Raw genomic sequence first — 20,381 nt, 5'->3', positions numbered from 1 at the left:
ATCTCCCAAGTAAAAGCCATTTTGAGTGTGGAAAGAAGAGAGGTTCTGTATGAGGGACTGTGTTTAACAGCCCTTAAAAGATTAGCTTGTTTTCCTGTATGGCCATAATATGAAGAGATCTTTTGATAGGCTCCCCTCTGACACTGCTCAGGCATTGGTTGAGTTCTGCCACAGAGGGGAGAGTTCCATTTACATCTAAATGTTAATGTTTCAGAAACAAACACTTTGAGTGTGATTGAGACGTTTAATTATACTCCTTGGCAGTTTGACTCTAGTTTTGTACAATGAATATATATTTTCCTCAACATTAAATTACAGAATGTGGTAAACATTTGAAACATAGCTTTAATGCTATTTCTTTTGAAGCAGGCTTAAACCACTTATTTGTCTTTCAGATGCTGGATGTTTATAACATACTTCCCTTTGATAACCCTGATGGAGGTGTTTGGAAACAAGGCTTCGACATTTCTTATGATGAACATGAATGGGATAACGAACCTCTGCAGGTCTTTGTTGTGCCTCATTCACACAATGACCCTGGTAAGGAAGGCTCATAAGGGAGTGCATGGCAAAGTTGCAACAGAAAGAAAAGAAAACAAGTGTCATTAATTGAAAAACATACCTGAGGGTTTTTCCGAGCAACAGAGTAATTTTAAAGTACGTTTTAGAGTGAAACTTAGAGTACAGAACAGTTCATTTGGCCTGCAGCACTGCAGTTATGTTGCTACTTCAAGTCATACAGACTCCAATAAAAAAAACGGTTGCTCTGTCTTTTCGCCAGCTGGCTTTTGCTGAATAGGTACAACCATGTTCTTAATTGTATAATTAAACCTTTTTAAACCTCCAATCATATCCATACGCAGTTAATCATTGTATTGCAACTTTATAATCTGTAGATTAATGCAGTCTGAGACAGAGCACCCAGCTTATGTGTGTGAACTGATTGAATATACAGAAATCACATTTTTCAGTCCATGTCAGCATTACAGTAACTTTAAACCAACTTAATCTATTTCAACAGTATTTAGTCATTTAAAGATGTGTCTCTTGCTGAAACAACAACAGTTAACTTGTGTTGTATTGTACACTCCCTGGCAAACCTGCCTTGTCCATTAAAACAGGATGATTTATGTTGCCATCTAGTGAGTGCTGAGGGAATCTCACTAGATACCTTCACCATGTATCATGTGTTATAGCACATTGTAAGAGTTCACTGTTCAAAATTGTGTACAGCAGTCGCTAAAGGGTTACATAACTGGAAATTTACTCTGGACATCTGTCCTTGAATTGTCACAAATTGAACTGTGTTTGTGTTATTTATTTTGTTATATTCAAGGACCTCACTAAAAGACTTCAATGTTATCTGAGTATTGATTTGTACTTTTAAAGGCATTTGCCCATAGCCAGGATACATTTGGTCTGTGATTCTCTTCAGATTATTGCTCTTTTCTGTTGACACAGTAGCACTGTACTGTAAATAGATTTTTCTGTGGAACTTATAGCCTTTTCACACTTGCACACCCGAGCCGAGCCGGAACCAAGCTGAGCCCACCCAGTCGCGGCTCGGGTGTGTTCACACTAGTGTTGAAAGTTGAAGCTGCAGTGTGGAACGTGACGTCAAATTCAGTTTTGAGAATGTATCACGAGGTCGTACTGTCTACCAAAGATTTCACAGGAATTGAGAAACATAGGACTAAACCGATACTTTTTTGTAAAAAAAATGTAGCGTTGATTTACATGGTGCTTTATTCATGATTAATTCACAGAAAGTACATTTTTGAATTAGAGAGGAAATTATTTTATTTTGTATTTGTCGGATATATGTCGTTTATGTGTTGCGCGGCGCCCCCCACCCCGTCCCCCGTTTTATAATGCTCTTCGGTTACAACGCTCATATTGTGTGTCTCCCGAAACCTGCTTTATAGCGAGGGAGCACTGTATAGCTTTTAGATTTCAAGACAACATCGCTTTAACTTACTTTGCATAAAATATTTTCTAAACAAAGTTGTTAAGGCAGGAGAAAGGAAGACAAAAATGCAATATTTGAGTCACTCCTCTGCTGTTTTTGTTGTATATTAAATGCAAAAAAAAAACCCTTGGGGAAATAATAATCCTTTATTGGATCCTTGTGGTTCCTGGATTTTGCCTGCTGTAACAATATTTATATCTGATTGCTAAGCCTATCGGTCAGCTGCAGGCAAGTAAATGCAAAAGTCTAAATGAAAAAATCAGTGAGATTGTCTTCCAGTAATAACTCGATCAGGCAGATCATGTAGTTCACCATACTCTTCAAAAAGCATATAAACGAGATTGTCATGAATGTGACATTTCTTTCAGATCTTAAAACCATTTAAGTTGATAGATGAAAACACCAAAAGTAGTAAGTTAGATAATTTAAATTAAATCATGTTGTGTTTAACGGGATGGTGTAAATGTAATTATATACTTTTAGTATTTAACACTGGCTCCTCCTTGGAAGCAGATTAAGACGATTCTAGTCATCCTTCGGGTTCCGAAAGAAAAAATGCATGAAAACCAGGTAGGAGTGACATTTGGAAGGCAGCTATAAACTGTTTTATTTATTTTTTTAGCAGAGGAAATACTTTAGTAACATTTGCCAGATAATGATGGACTTGTTCAGTGCTAAATTAATATAATACCCTCTGAATTTGCATACCTGCAATATGTTTTTCATCCCTTGATAAGTGCTTTTAATTTGCATATATAAGTGCTTATTTGGCATGTTTGATAAAGTCACCAGCATAATTGACCTTTTGAGCAAACCTATGCAAGGCAGTTTATTAATTAAATTATTCCTTTAAGTCTTTTTCTGTTATGGATGGTTTTCTGTGGAGCAAGGCTATTGCATTTTTTGGAAGGTACAATAGTACCTTTATTCAATTGCAAGAGCTTTATTCAAGTACTGTGGATTTTTTTAATTTTTTTTAGTGATAGATTTCTTTCCATAGGATGGCTAAAATATCCCTGTTTTCTTGATTTTAATTGGGACTTCAATATAACGCTAACATTTATATGGTCATTTATAAAGCAGCTTTTTTTATACATGTAATAAGATGTTTTTTTCATACATGTTATTCATCAGTAGAAATAGAAAATGAGCCCAGTTAATCTATCATGTTTTGCCTGTTTACAGTAAACAGTTATCTAATCCTTAAAAGCATTGCAGAGTGGAGAAGGTCTTTGATTTAAAAAAATATTTATCACCAAGAATGAATAAAACCACCGCATTGTGTAAAAGCATTGTTGCACAATCATTATTTGATTTCCTGAAACATGCTCTTGAAATATTTGTTTTTTGAAGGGTTTCTGAATAGCTTTGTTGTTGTAGAGCAGCTTGCATGAAGCACATTGCCGTTGTTTACAGGTCCAAGTCATGACAGTTTTCCTCATGACGGGTTTGCTGTACTTTTCATGAAATGCGTTGCTGTGTAGTTCTGATTGAGGGGGAAAAAAAATCGGCCGTGCCAATGCAGATTGCTCAATTCATAGTCATTTAGGGGAGGGGATATTTAAATGTCTGTGTCTGGTTACTAAGTAGGAAAAGAACGACTCTGAATATCGCGAGGAGAGCTGCAAGCTTTGCCATGAAGATAAAAACAACTACTTGTTTGTTTGGTTACCTTTCCAACACACACACACACACTTAAACACACACAGAATTGTACTACTTAGAATTTATATTTGTGTATGTGTGTTTGTGGAACATCTAAAAGTTAAATTTCATTAACACTAGAACCGCCTTTTACTATACAATATCATATATATATACACACACACACATGCATGCACAAGCCTGTTGTTATCTCTACTGGACTTAACAGCCATCAATTCCTTTGTTTTGTACAAGGTAGGAGAGATCTCATCTTGAAGCTAGCCACAGCGCATCAGCAGAAACATTTAGATCAGAAAACTGCAAAGCTGCAGCAGCTCAACCTGGATTCTGTGCTGCGAGTGACACGCAACATAAATCATGTGTTACTTCGTTTTAGATTAAAAACTACTTTTGGTTTTACAGTTTTGCATGTGCATATACCTGTTTACACACTAGGTTTTTTAAAAATGTTTATTTTATTATAGGTTTTATTTTTTGAAGTAGTGCTTTGTATGTCGCAAGTTAGAAAATAAACCCTTTTATGTTTAATTGTTCATTTAAATACAATGTTTCGGCTGTGCAGATGTTTGATATGATGTGCTTGAATAAAACTTTTGAGTTATATCCAATAGTTTGTATTTCATTTTAATATTAATGGTGTTTAAAATGTACCGCCGGTTGTAGGTATGAGTATAACAGGTTCGAAGTGTTGAATGTACTGTGCGTGTGTTTTGGGGTTGTCTATGTTTTGTATGGCCTTTCTGCTGGGGACTACGTGACTAAGTCAGAAAAACGGGATCTTGACTGCTGAAACCTTATGAGCCAAAAGCACGATTCCTGCTCCGGTTTACATGGGTTTTTAGTGTGAGAAAGCAGTTGACCCTGCCTTTAAAGTCGCGCTGCCAAAAGGATGTCCTTTTGCTGTTTCATAATGTATTCGCGTGACAACATCACACAGTCATGACTGTAGAGTGGATTTTCATGTGCATGTAAACCAAGCCATTGATACCGTCATCAGGCCGACATACCTCTGAAAATGATTGAGACAAAGCCTTAAGCTCTTAATGGACCCAGTGGTTTGAATTTTATAAACCTGGGTCCTTGTGTTCTTTTTACAAATGTTACCTGGGGTAAAAGTACAGCTAAAAACAAATACTTCTGGGCAAATTAGTAACCAGCCTTATTTGAATAAGAATAACTTATTCAAGAATAACTACTGACTCTGATACATTTACAGAGAATTTCATTTATAGCTAAGCAGAATTTTTTCCTATGTTTTATGAGTCATATTTGCATCGTGTGACAAAGAGTTGTTTCATCAGCCCTATGGCTTTCACATATTAAATCAACCCCTACAGGAAAACAGGAATACAGGAAACTGATCCAGAAATCTATTTGTAATAGAAAAATAAATATTAAGCCTATTTACTCCTACAACAGGATATGTGTTATTTACATCCTTGAGTAACCAAACATCTGTCAAATGCTTCATTTAACACGGTTTACTATTAACTGCTCCCTAAAAATGTTCCAGGATAAAAACAAACATGGATCTGTATTGTATCTAAAAGTGTATTTATTTGCAAAATATCCTGATCAAAGCACAATAAGTCTCTTCTGCAATAGTGTTTCTGCAGGTATAATGAAATAATGAACTAGTTTCAGATCTGGATGAAAGTTGAATTGATTCAAATCAACAGTTTAAAACAGGTGTGGGAACAAGGTGCAGACTGGAATTACATCTGGACATCGGAGGGACGAGATGCAATTGAATGAGTTTTTTTCTTCTGATGAAACGAAAGTGGAGCGGTTAAGTATCTAGTTTCTTTATATACAGTGTTCTGCTAGCAAAGTACTATTCTCCCCTCTGTACGTCTTTTTTTTACATAAATCATTTATTGCTACTAACCTCATCCTAAAGATGTAAGCCTTAGGCTTAGATGTTGTAGGAGTTTTAATAATTATACAGATGAATTGAAAGCAGAGGATTTATCAGTAGCAGCATCTGTTTCTTGTGAATAGGTCATGAAAGTCACATTGTGGAAAGGAGGCATATAATAAGAGTACAAATATGTGCTCAGTGTCTGAATTATTTGTCTGACACCGCCCTAGGTGATTACAGGAGTCATCAAGCAGTACTTTAAAAACTACAGTGTGATGCAATTACATATGGAAAACCATTTGTTGTTTAATATGTTGCTAAGCAGGCTGAAGACAGCAGTTTGAGCTCTGGTATAGTGCTGTAAGATCTGTCTTCTACCCAGTACTCTTTACTATAGCCATATGTTTCCATTAAGAATGCTCAATTACAATTCACACGCGCTGCAGTTCAGTAAGCATCATAACCATACCCAGTCTTTTCATTTTCATTTATAGTAGGAGGCTAGAAATCCTAAGTAGAAGGCAGAGGGGTATGGGGGTCCTCCCCCAGCGCAGGTGCAGGTGGCAACGCCCCCCACCGAAAACAAATTTCAGGATTTTGCAGCGGTCTAAAACTGCATGTCCTGGGCCTAAATATGTGACTTAATAAGGACCCAAAATTCAAAAGAAGTGTATACCTTTGTTAGTTTTGTTATGATTTTAGGGTAGAAATTTAAAGAGCAAGTAAACGTTACTTGTATATGTATGAAAAGTAATTACAAAATTATTTATATTAGAATTTTAAAAACAAACTTGTCTTAGCACTCAGTGAATTTCAAAGTAAGTAAAGTCGACATATTTGAGCAAACTGTGTTTGGGTTTTGCAATAATTTATTACTCACAGAAGAGAGTGGTGATAGAAAGACCAAACCAGACACCAATGAAAGTAATACCAAGTGAGACAAAAGAGAAAAATGTGAAGCAATTTCTAAATTAGACAGAAGATAAGAAGCAGTATTAATTGGTAGTACATTTGAATACAGAAAAGGTAAGCCATAAGCTGTAGTTTGTTTTCTATTTTATCATGTATTCCATTTTTTTTTTTTGCATTTCTATACACAAAAAAGTTTCTAAAAATATTAATGGAACCAACCGATCCAGAACATTATTTGAAGTGACAGTCAGAGTGAGTGAGCATAAAGACAGTGATTTGAGCTCCAAATACGGCATATTTTTTTGGTTTTGCTATCTTCCAGTTCATTTGATTGTTCTTCATCCAAATCGGCATGTCTATTTAGTACTTTGGGGTTTTTTGCAGGCAATTGGTCAATCAGTTTCATAGTTACAGCTGTACAAGTCTTGAATATAAAAAAAAACTTTGAACGCATAGAAGGTCCAGTAAACATACAAGAAGTAGGGTTCGCGTCACAGGGATAAATCATGAAACCCCAAAAAAGTACGGTTTAGCGTACAGTATTTAGTACTTTGGGGTTTTTTGCAGGCAATTGGTCAATCAGTTTCATAGTTACAGCTGTACATCTGTAAGTGAGTGTAAGCCAGATGGCTACCGAATATACAGACAGCTGAAACCTTGCTCAACCAATCACTTGTTTCACTTTCCATTACAAGCCCTGGATTATAAAATTGTACAGTTCAGCCTTCACCAACATCGCTTGTAGTCAGCAATTTAGCCGGCCACCGGCTGGAAATGGGAAGCATGTACACCCATACATCACAACTCTTATTAAACCTGGTTTTTAGTGACTTTTGGACTTACAACCAAATGATAATAACTGACACAAAATAATGTCCATACTGTTATTAAAAAGCAGTTTGATAACACAACTACTTTTCTAGTTGCGCCAAGTGACAGCATCAAATGTGATGATGCTCAACACTCATGTTCTCACACAGCACTGATGTAAACTCAAAAATCCATTAAAACCCTGTCTTGAGTATAACACTTCCTATTAAGGTGATAGAGCTAGGCTGTATTTCTTTTTTAATAACATAAGAAATTCTAGAAAGAGAAAAGGTCATTCAGCCCACCTATGCTCACTCGCTTAATGTAAGTGTGGTCTGTTAGCACTCAGGAGAGAAAAACAAAAAGACCCTAACCATTAAGCTATTAGGGGAAATGAAACCTCTGGGAATCCGTGGCTAAATGGATCACCCTTCCTACCAGCTAGCTAAAGGTCTTATTATGATCACAGAGAGGGCTATACTGTATTGTTCATGACAGCATCCAGTCTATTCTCAAAGGATCCGATAGTCTCTGCTTCAACATCTCTTTCTGGCAGCCTGTTTCAATGGTTCACCACCCTTGTCGTGAAAGGCTCCTTCTCCCCTTTGTTTTGAATATGCCCTTCAGCATCCACCCATGACCCCTGGTTCTGCACTCTGACCTGTGAACAATAATTATCAGCAGTTACTTTGTTAAACCCCTTGACAATTGTATATACCTCTATTAAGTCACCTCTGGCTCTCCTACTTTCTGGACTATACAGATTCTGCTCTTTAAGTCTGTTGTCATATGATATACCCTTCAGTCCTGAAATTAATCATGTTGCTCTCCTCTGTACCCTCTCCAATGCCTCAATGTTTTTCTAATGATAAGGTGACTAGAACTGGACACAATGTTCTAGGTGTGGTCATACCAGTGCATTGTATAATTTTAATATAACTTCATGTAATTTTAATATAACTTCTGTCTTGAGTTCTGAATATAAAGTTGATTTGAATTGCTCATGAGTGCTGACAATGTATTTATTTATTTAAAATTGTGAGCTGTAAACAGCTTGTTTACAAAGGCATCCCAGGCGGAAACAGGAGCAATTAGTTACGTCCTGTAAGTATACAGCAAACCTATAACTTCACAATCCATGCATTGTTGTATCCACATCATGTGCAATAATAATGCAGGTTCAAATGATCAAACAACAATCTCTTAAAATGTAGATTTGAGTTTTATGGGTATTTTATTCCAGTCCGAGGGCGCAACCAAAGCTTTCCTTCCAATAGTACTCACTCCTTTTAAAATATTTATTATCAAATGAAACAGATTATTGAGATAGACAGGTCATTTACTATTGGTCCCTTTTTAAAAGTGATCTGGTTCCAGTGGAAACTCCTTCTAAGTTTAGGTGACCATATGTTTAAGGAGCCACTTAAAAAGAAGGATTTTAAAAATTTACAAGATGCACTAATATGCACACATAAATATTAAAAAATCTCAACCCTCACAAAAGGCATATTATTACAAAAGACAATATTCATATATTATTTTTCTGTGATCCAAACATAGCCTTTTAACATTTTAAATCAAACAATTTCTGTCAAACCAGTCATAAAGGTCAATAAAATCACTCTGTAGGGTCTTAACTAAATTATCAGTGTTATTTTGTTTTATTTAAATCATTATAAAACATATTTTTTAAAAAAAGAATGTTCTACCCATTCACTTCCATGTTCAGCAGGTGTATAGCTTAGGCAGTGAACTTATTGAGATGTACAGTACACTTTTATAGTAAGAATATAGCTATTGGAGAGCAGTTGATGTTGTTTCTGAGGGTTAGGTGACCCCCCTGTTTGCTAGGTGTTTTTTAATACTTATTATAATTAGTAGATAGTACTTGCAAGAAGCAGTTCAAAAGGTTTTCCCAAATTTTTCAGAACTTACTTCCATCTTGCATTTGCATAAAGGTCGATATACATGACCGCTGGAATAACATCTAGCACTGTGGCTGTATTACTAGAAGTGTGGGGGTGGGGTACTTTAGGAAGCCATGGGATCACAAGGCATGTTCACTGTGACTCTACTGGGCTGATCAGAAGCTGAAATCTGACTCTTATGTGACCATCCGACTGTTTGGCAGTCTGCTCTCAGAGATAAATCTGCAGTTGCATGAGAAAACAGAGGCAAGAAAGAAATGCTGAAGTCAGCACAATATTGATATTTGCTTTGCTGGGGTGTCACAGTAGTAATAAAAGCCAATGACTCTGCTAAGGAAATGCCAAAGGGTAATAAGTTTATTTTCAATGGATAAAGTTATAATATTTTATATTATAACTAGTTGTTGTCAAAATATGCAGGACATGTCACGTTTTTATAAAGGTCATACATTTATTTGTTATTAATATTTATTATACAACCCCCAAAACATTATTAGAGCATTTTTTTTTTTTTCTGTACATTTTTCAGGCTGGATAAAGACATTTGATGACTACTACAGAGACCAGACTCAGCACATATTGAATAACATGGTGGTGAAGCTGCATGGAGAAGAACAAATGAAAATGATCTGGTCAGAGATCTCCTACTTCTCCAAATGGTGGAACAGCATTGACAGCCAAAAGAAGGATGCTGTGAAAAGGTTTGTCGTTTGTTTCATAGCGCTAAGTGACTTAGTATGTTATGGAGGTTGTAAGTAGAACAACTTTTTATTTACTGTGTGTGTGTGTATCTATCTATCTATCTATCTATCTATATATATATACTGCAGTCCAATCGTTAGAGCTGAGGCATCTATTCGTTTTTATATTACATGGATACCCTTATAATACCCTATTAAAGAGGACGAGGTTCAGCAGTACAGTTGGGTTTTTTAAGCGTAGTGTTTCGGTGTTGTACAGACGTTCTATGTCATTATCTGTTATTGCTTCAGCTTTATTTGGATGACCTTGTTTTAATTTTTGGATGACCTTGTTTTAATTTCCCGTTCCTCTCCAGTTTCTCCGAGATACAAACCACCTTGACCATTTTTTTAAAACTTAATCTCATTTTGTTGATCATTAATTAACATTTTTGTACTGTGGGTTTTGACAAGTGATTGAAAATGATACATTTTTTGTTTGAATTGAAAGTGAAGGTCTCGGAGTCGAATGGGTTCAAGTATATTTTCCTCTTGAGGAATTATCACTTTTTGACGTCACTACTGTGGTATTATGCCTTTTTTGTCTGAATGACTCAGGGTGCAAATATAGCCTATATATATAGATACACATTGTGAAACAGTTTCCGGCCCAGTCTTGGGTCTTTTGCAGACTGAAGCAGGTTTTCCTCAAGGATTTTTCATCAAGGATTTAGCTCCATCCATCTTGCCTTCTACCCAGTCCCTGCCAATGGAAAGCATCCACATAGCATGATGCTGCCACCACCATGCTTCACAGTAGAGATGGTGTTACCTGGGTGATGTGCTGTGTTGGGTTTGCACCAGACATAACGCTTTGCATTTAGGCCAGATAGTTAAATTTTTGTTTCATCAGACCATAGAATCGTTTGTCACATTTTTTCAGAGTCTCCCACATGCCCTTTTGCAAATTTCAAACAGGATTTTACATGGGCTTTTTTCAGAAATGGCTTTCTTCTTGCCACTTTTCCATACAGGACAGATTTGTGGAGTACCTCAGCTATTGTCGACACATTGACAGTTTATCCCATCTCAGCCATGGAACGCTGTAGGTCTTTCAGAGTTGTCATTGGCCTCTTGGTGGCTTCTCTGACCAGTGCCCTTCTTACCCGGCTGCTCAGTTTGGGAGGATGGCCTGCTCTAAGCAGATTCTGGATGGTGCTGTATACCTTCCACTTCTTAATGATAGACTTGACTATGCTCCCAGGGATATTCAATGCCCTTGAAATCTTTATATACCCCTCCCCTGATCTGTGCATTTCCACAACTTTATCCCAGAGTTGTTTTGAAAGCTCCTTAGTCTTCATGGTAGTGTCTTTGCTTTGACTGTACTACCCAACTGTGGGACCTTACAGAGACAGGTGTTGCTGAAATCAAGTGAACCACTTTTATTGCACACAGATGGTCTCCATTTAACTCATTGTGTGAATTCTGAAGGTGTTGAACCTGAGCTTCTTTAGGAGTGTCATAGCAAAGGGGGTGAATACTTATCTAATGAAACTTTTCAGGTTTTTATTTTTAGTTGATTTGTTTTTTCACCCCCCACACATTGAATTCTTGCAAAGTACAGAGAAGTCCTTGAGGAAAACCTGCTGCCCTCTGCAAGAAAGCTGAAACTGGGACTGAAGTTCACCTTTCAGCATGACAACAACCCAAAGCACACAGCCAAAGCTACACTGGAGTGGCTAAGGAATAAAAAGGTAAATGTCCTTCAGAGCCCCGACCTAAATCCAATCGAAAATTTGTGGCATGACTTGAAGATTGCTGTCTATCAATGCTCCCCAAGGAACCTGACAGAGCTTGAACAGTTTTATAAAGAAGAATGGTCAAATATTGCCAAATCTAGGTGTGCAAAGTTGGTAGAGACCTATCCCAACAGACTCACAGCTCTAATTGCAGCCAAAGATGCTTCCACCAAGTATTAACTCAGGGGGGTGGAGACTTATCCAATAATCATCTGTCAGTTTTGTATTTTTTATGTATAATTTTTTTCTCAATAATTTTTTCCCCCCTTAACAGTGTGGAGTATGGTGTGTAGATATGTGAAAAAAAATCCTCATTTAAATGCATGAAACTCTGAGGCACTGACGCAACAAAATGTGAAAAAAGTTCAAGATATATATAAGATTGGATTCTATTGATTTTTTTTTTTTGTTTGTATTACAGTGCAGGACGGCAGCTATAATATTGTTACCTTTATAAAAAATGTGTACTGATTAGTTTACCGATTTTAATCAATTAGTGCCCATAAATTAACCTATCAAAAATTGTAATCGATTAAAAGCCCTGATATTTACACTATTCTGTCAGAAATTAATTTTCAATGGGGAACTACATATTACACACCAATGGTAAATTTCACAAAAATCTGTGATAATCGTGAAAAAAACCCAGCCCTAGTCATTTGGTGATCGTAGGTATGTTTTCAGTCATCGAAGGCCATGGCCCTCCTATCCCCTCTGGCTCTGGTGCCTCTGGTGTGACATACAGATGGATAGATGTACACATTGACAGAGAGACACCCCCATATATCCCCAGGATCTGACTTCTATGCTAAGTAATTAATACCAAGTTTCAGGACAATTGGTTAAATGGTTTTCCGAGTGCAAAAATGTGTGAAGTATGAATTACATATATACGTTGCTTCAACATTGTTCCCTTTGCACGAGATTTCATCCCTGAAGGGGATAAATTACCCATGGGGTCGCTGTTGAAGCTTCTGTTCATTTCACATGGTTAATTAACTATGAGCAGCTCTTGTGTGTGCAGGCTGTGTGTTTAAGGCTTTACAGTTGCTAATCCGTTTTCCATTGTAACACTTGGTGATAACACCTATGGAATTTTTTTTTAAATGTTGTGTTTCCCCATGGTCAGTCTTATATTACCTTATCAAATTATCTGGCTGAGAAAATTGCATCCAAAGCCTGACAGAAATTGTGAAATATCAAAAAGGATTTTCTTTGATAAAAGAAATATTACATGTAAACAATTCTGGCAGTCGGTTTAATCTAACCATGGAAATAACCTAAATTCAAGGAGCAAGCAATGTAGTTGCGTGGATGCTGTATACATTTTCTAACAAACGAGGAAATTGTTAAAGAATTAAATTACATATGTGTAGGTGGTTAAAAGACTTGACTTGTTTATTTAAATGGTTTCCTTACAAACCCTCTAACTGTAGGCTGTGTTTTACATTGTAACCACAACAGATTTTAGGCTTTCCTCAGCAAAATTAAATTAATATGTTCTTGCTCTGGGCATAAACCTAGTTTGTAAGTTATAAATCCTCTGTGGCGTTCCTGTATCTGTTATAATCATATTTGCTCTATTGCTCATTCAAAATTGAAAACTGAAACCAAAATTTGCTGTGGCTTTGCTCTTTATCTCATTTTGTTGTTTTGACTTTGTGGCTTAAAATTTGGAGGAAGTCTTATTGCTTTTACAGTCATCTGCATATTTTTTTAACCAACATTGTGGACAATCAACAAAGAAGTTTTACTTAATGATTACAATGATTTTAATTTATAAAATCTTGTATTAGGAACGTTAAATGTAGTATGATTGGCCTTTAGACTATCAGAAGATAAAATACTGTTATGTTAAGCCCCCCCCCCCCTCTCTCACACAAACTAATTATAGATAGTTGTATACATTTTTTTAAAATGCTATAATCTTTTTTGATTTATGTATCATTTCCTTAAATTTGTCAATGTTGCATATCATTTGATGACAGCAAACTGGTAGACCTCCAACTCTTTTGTGCCTCAACTTGAAACAGTTCTCAATGAAGACACAAAAAGTTAGACATGTTCTCGTCGAAATTAGAATTTTGTGCACATCTCACATTAAACATTTTGAGAAGTTTCTTTTGCACTTTTCCAGGACATACACATATTTTTTGGAAACTTGCATACATCACCAATGCCTGTAAATTTACAAACAATGTCTACCGCATGTGTTAGTAAAGCTTGGTGATTATTTCTCTCTCTCTCAACACAACACAAAAAATATTTATCAGATAAGAAGATCAAAGTAATTGGAGGAGACACATCTTGGCTGGTTTAATGTCAGTTCTTCCCGCCGATCTGACCCCTACATACTGCTGCAGGAGGTAGCCAACGAAAACTCAATCCTTTTCGCTCATTCCCTTGCCAGGAACATCCTGTTCACAATTTCTACATTTAGTCGAATTGCTGTTATCTATACAGATAGCTTGATCCAAATCTGATTTTACAGAATTTGTGGCAAAATATTTGTCGCATACTGTCTGTTTTCACGCACAATGGTTTGTGAGAATTTGATAACTGTGACGCTAGTCAGAACATACTTCCTTCAACTGTTTGAACAAATGCCACCTTTCAGAACACAGTCCGTCACTCTGTTTTCAGTGAAAGCAGGGTCTTTTCAACCATTGAAAAAGTGTTTGCAAGGAAAGCAGAAAACCACATCTGCATGCTAACTGTGCTCTAAATATGACAACGTATTTTAATATTTAGATGTAAATGAATGTTTTTGCTTACTATAGACAGTTTTCAGATACATAGGAAAACAAGGCTATGACGGTCCTGTTGCAGTATCACCAAGGTCCAAAATACATAGTTTAGTTGCATTTCAATGTCATTCGAGGAGACAATACTTGGCTTGTTTAACGTCCATTCTTGCACCGATCTGAGCCCCGTATGGATATTCAGAAGGTTACAGTAAGAGTGCAGTTACTTTTCTTTTGCAGAGATACCTTATGAAATACGTTGAATGCCCCTTGATTATAAGTACGATAGTAAGTGTGTGTTTTTAGAAGTTTAATAATCAGTATTAATAATTGATTTAAATTGGTGTGAAGTGATGGAAATGGTGTTTGAAATTGGTGTAGGTACTGTAGGACTGCAGAACAGGTTAACGGATTTAAAGGTTTTAAACAAACAATGCAGATTTTTATCCTTACTGTTTTTCTAATTTGCTTAACTAGGCATGACATGTTTTACAGCACAAGCTAGCGCTATGTTACACTTCATTTTTTGGCCGTCTTAATGTTGGGGGAAAAAGAAAACAATGTCAAATATAGTAGCATCCCTGAGTGGTTTCGAGTTCTGTTTTGTGCTATAAATTATTATACAGTACAAGTTCTCAAAAAGACACAGGAGAATGAATCCGGTTTACAGCTTTTGTTTGTGTCCGTCAGACTATTTTTCAAACTCGACACAATGAATGAAACTTAGTATTCAAAATCACTAGTAAAAGAGTAAAAAGAAAAAGCAAGTCTTAATATATATGTGTGTGTGTGTGTGTGTGTGTGTGTATGTTACTGCACATAGTTGTGTTCAATAAATGCAGGGGGAACAGCCTCCTCAAACGAGACTACGTGCAGCCTCCAGAGGTGAAATGAGGGTGAGCGATAATTAAACAATCATTGAACCTCAACAACAAGTGCCTGTGGGCTTATGCTTCAACCACTCTGGGAAATGAGTTTCCATGTGTTCCAGCTGTTAGTTCATTTTGTAACCCAGCACACAGTGCAAAATAGATAGAATGCTTGTCAGTACTGCTGCTTAGAAGGCCAGCATTCATTTCTACACTGCTGCTTGAATTGTGATTTTTATTTATTTATTTATTTTTTGTAAAAAGAATTGACCTTACAGTACCAATCAGGATTAATACTTTATCTTCTAGAAACTAGCTAAATGCCTTTTGCACATGGAGAGGAAGTTTATATTAAATTGCTGTAATTTTCAACTGTATGCTTGCTTTTGCCACGCCCCTTTTTGAAATGCTGCTGTATACCCAAATGAGAGTGAGAATTCTGTGTATGCCTTGCCTATTGAAAAGCAAATTAGTACGCAAACTGTACAAACACATTAGCATTGGAAAAGTTTTAATCAATAATCAATGTTTACTTGGTGATAATGGACTGCCTTCTGTTTGTATACTATAATGCATTTGGTTCATACATGGTATATTAAAGCCATTTTTTTTTTTTTTTAGCAACCTTTAAAATATGTAAATAAGTAGTAGCTGGGAATGACTGTTAGTTTGTTTTCTGATCGCTTTAATGCTGTGCTATGTTAAACATTTATTATATCTAGTAATTGTATTGCTCTGTCTGAAAGTCTGCGTAAGAGAACTGCCCAATTCTATTATTTTAATCCCTACTTACAGTATGACTTTAATTCTGTGTCTTAAGCCAGTTATACTTGCAAGACTTTGGTACATTTTGGTTCTTATAGTGAAGGCATTGACAAGAGTCAATCCAACACTGTGTTGGTTTTGTCGTACATTATACAGATATGAGATTTCACAAAGAATCTAATTTGGAAATGTTTTCCTAGCATTATTGTGGGAACAAGCATTAAGAAAAGCTAAAACAAATCAGTAAGCTACAGATGATTTAAGTGAAGTGACTGCACCTAAAAAATAAGTTGCATCTCTTTGTGCACTGTTTTACATAGGGATAGAAATTGTTCATAATTAGGAGACTGCGTTATTTGTGTTTTGCTTGGCATTTTTGTTCCCAAAATGATTTTCATTGTCCACAAATTAATATTGTAGCGTATGGTGGAAAATTTGCAGGTACTCAAATCCACGGTTTATTGGGGCGATTATTCTTGACCCCTGTGAGCCTTGCACTCTCACAGCAGCACATTCACACAGCTCTGATGCTGGTACTCCCTGCTTTCATGTCTCCGCCTCCCTGGGCGCAGCACACCAATCCCGGCTGAGGCAAGCTTATTGCTTCCCTGCTAACAAACACACACACACACAGAAACAAACAAACAACAGGGTCCGTACCAGTCCTGCAACAGTATAAATCCCAGGTTTCACCTTTTCTTGCTCTGCCATTTTAACAGATATTTTCATTTTTTGCTGTCGGCCATGCTTCGTATTGTATGTCTGGAACGTTCACCCAGTGTTCGAGTCAAATTGTGTTCTGGGGAAAATGAGAGCCACTACCTTATGGTGTTATAACCAACATGTTTCGTTATAATACAAAAACAAAAATCATGGCTGCTGGATTAAAGCAAGCAGCTGAAAAACACAATTAATAGATGATTAGTGCTGTGTGCATTGATGGGCACCTTTTTTCCAATGTAATTTCTTAACAATAGTATATAATGTTTCAGGGTTCAAAACTAGCACCTACCCATCCGTCAAATGTGGGTTGATTTCACATACTAACATGCCCCTAGTGGTGCATTTGTGTTTTTTTTTTTTTTTTGGAACATTTGTCTTGTTCCTTTTTCACTTTTAAGCATCAATCCACATTCTTTATGCGATTTATGTTAATTGATTTAAACCACATTTATGGAAACTATTTATTCAGTACATTGTATGCCTTTTTGTTACTGATGTTATATGTGACAGATTAGGGGGAGGAGAGGTAGTGGGGATGTTACATTTCCCAGAATGCCACAGGAACAAGCCTCAAGGAGCTAAGGGTAATGAGGAACACCTGCCTATGATTAGCAGGCAGGTATATAACAAGGGAGAAATGTTTGTTCAAGGCAGTCTCCAGTCTGTGTGAAGAGAGAGGCTGTCATTTGTAAAAAGACCGGTGTGGTTTGCAAAAGATAGTGTATAAACCTCTTTGTTTGTATGTGTTTAAAAATTGTTTTGTTTAATTGGAAATGGCTTAGCCGTCTGATGTGTTAGTGAGGGATTGGGGGAAAAAAAAGTTTTGGTAGTAATATGTGAGTTAGTGCTATAAAGTGCTATTTCAAACTTACATTCTTGTCTGGGTCTGTTAAAAGGGGCTACGAACCTAAAATTAAATTAAATCTTTCACATTTTGTATTAAGTGTTTTAATCAACTGAAATAGTCAGTGTTAATTTGTAGCCATGGCATAAAGCCTGCAATACTAAATAGTTTCTTTAGCAGCTCTTCACAGTCTTCATTGAGATACAGTGGCAACAAGCACAATCTGAAACTATCAATATAGTGGGCCATCAGAATGTGTGTTGGGCCAGTGGATTTTTACATCCATTAGCCCTGGTGGCTAGTGGATAGAAAAGTTAATTTCAAGAACCAGCCTTGGGTTTTCATTGGGAAACCAACAAGGTGTTTATGATTCAAATGCCTTATCAAGCTTCACACTAGATTCAGCACAGACAGCTCACAGATGTCCATAACATCAAAAGTTAAGAAACCCTTTACAATAGTCAATATTTCCGATTTCAGATGTCTATATCACTCACACCTGCCTTTCACCACAGACCTTAGGATGGATCCAGAAGACTTGAACCCTGTGTCGTGCGACTGGTATAAAACGAGATGTTCAATTTCAGATCAGTTTAGCAAGTGGAAACTGCTTCACTGTCATGGTGTTATCAAACAGTGCAAGCACAATATCCCAAACTTCAGGTTTGTGCAGCTTGTAAGGAAGGAATCCTGTCACGGAACAAACTAGATTGCTGGATGTAATTCTTGTTGTTTTTTGTATTTATTTGTTTGCTGCTTTTAGAATTTAAAAGAGGAACAAGGTTGTATTATTTAGGTTAAAGGGTGAACATTTATATTAGTCAGCAGCAGAAGCCTAGTTTCTGTGGCATTGTAAGAGCTGTGTGTGCCTATACTGTACTGTGCAAAACTACACTGAACAAAAATATAACGCAACATGTAAAGTGTTGGTCCCATGTTTCATGAGCTGTAATACAAGATCCCAGAAATTTTCCATACGCACAAAAAGCTTATTTCTCTCAAATTTTGTGCACAGATTTGTTTACATCCCTATTAGTGAGGATTTCTCCTTTGCCAAGATAATCCATCCACCTGACAGGTGTGGCATATCAAGAAACTGATTAAACAGCATGATCATTACACAGGTGCACCTTGTGCTGGGGACAATAAAAGGCCACTCTAAAATGTGCAGTTTTGTCACACAACACAATGACACAGATGTTTCAAGTTTTGACGGAGCGTGCAATTGGCATGCTGACTGCAGGAATGTCCACCAGAGCTGTTGCCAGAGAATTGAATGTTAATTTCTCACCATAAGCCGCCTCTAACTCCGTTTTAGAGAATTTGGCAGTACGTCCAACCGGCCTCACAACCGCAGACCACGTGTAACCACGCCAGCCCAGGACCTCCACATCCGGCTTCTTCACCTGCGGGATCGTCTGAGACCAGCCACCCGGACAGCTGATGAAACTGTGGGTTTGCACAACCGAAGAGTTTCTGCACAAACGGTCAGAAACTGTCTCGGGGAAGCTCATCTGTGCGCTCGTCGTCCTCACCAGGGTCTTGCCCTGACTGCAGTTCGGCATCGTAACCTACTTCAGTGGGCAAATGCTCACCTTCGATGGCCACTGGCATGCTGGAGAAGTGTGCTCTTCAAGGATGAATCCTGGTTTCAACTGTACCGGGCAGATGGCAGACAGCGTGTATGACGTCGTGTGGGCGAGCGGTTTGCTGATGTCAACGTTGTGAACAGAGTGCCCCATGGTGGCGGTGGGGTTAAGCTACGGACAACGAACACAATTGCATTTTATCAATTTGAATACATAGAGAAACCGTGACGAGATCCTGAGGCACACTGTCGTGCCATTCATCCGCCGCCATCACCTCATGTTTCAGCATGATAATGCACAGCCCCATGTTGCAAGGATCTGTACACAATTCCTTGAAGCTGAAAATGTCCCAGTTCTTCCATGGCCTGCATACTCACCAGACATGTCACCCATTGAGCATGTTTGGGATGCTCTGGATCGACGTGTACGACAGCGTGTTCCAGTTCCCGCCAATATCCAGCAACTTCACACAGCCATTGAAGAGGAGTGGGACAACATTCCACAGGCCACAATCAACAGCCTGATCAACTCTATGTGAAGGAGATGTGTTGCGCTGCATGAGGCAAATGGTGGTCACACCAGATACTGACTGGTTTTCTGATCCATGCCCCTAGCTTTTTTTTTTTTTTTTTTTTAAGGTATCTGATTAACAGATGCATATCTGTATTCACAGTCATGTGAAATCCATAGATTAGGGCCTAATTAATTTATTTCAATTGATGATTTCCTTATACGAATTGTAACTCAGTAAAATCTTTGAAATTGTTGCATGTTGCGTTTATATTTTTGTTCAGTGTAATACTTAAAATAGAACAAGAAATGTCAGTGTGTGTAGCATGTCAAGAATCCCCATAAAATAATTTATTTTGTATACGTTATTTTAGTGGTAACAATAATTCCCTGACACATACAAGATTTATTGCCTTTGACATAAAACATGTTCTTTCTGAATCTCTGCCAGGATTAAGATAGCATCTTCCTTTTACTTATTTTAAACATGTTCAGCTGAAGAAGTTAATTGAAACGAATAAGTTCATTTTCAAGTGTGCCTGAGGAAACGTTGCCGACATTACACTGATCCCAACATCAAGTAACAACATTAACACGCAAATAGGTTTTCTGATTACACTGTAGCAGACTTTTTAAGGACCTCAGACCAGCTGGTGATGTCTTGGCATAGTTTTTTTTCGTTATTAGTTAGATAGAAACTTAATTTGGGA

General features: G+C 37.2%; 1 protein-coding gene across 1 annotated transcript in view; it reads left to right on the top strand.

Moving 5' to 3' along the window:
- The window catches only part of LOC121315950 (alpha-mannosidase 2-like), a 126,717-nt gene that overhangs the window by 25,724 nt on the left and 80,612 nt on the right, over positions 1-20,381 (top strand). The window contains exons 4-5 of the mRNA XM_041250580.1: positions 396-540; positions 9,675-9,846. Coding sequence (XP_041106514.1) covers positions 396-540; positions 9,675-9,846 — 317 coding nt within the window. The remainder of the gene's footprint in view (positions 1-395; positions 541-9,674; positions 9,847-20,381) is intronic.

Source organism: Polyodon spathula, chromosome 1 (assembly GCF_017654505.1).
Source record: "Polyodon spathula isolate WHYD16114869_AA chromosome 1, ASM1765450v1, whole genome shotgun sequence".
NCBI lineage: Eukaryota > Metazoa > Chordata > Actinopteri > Acipenseriformes > Polyodontidae > Polyodon > Polyodon spathula.
The sequence above is the reverse complement of the archived record's forward strand: the minus strand, read 5'-3'. Positions and strand labels throughout refer to the sequence as shown.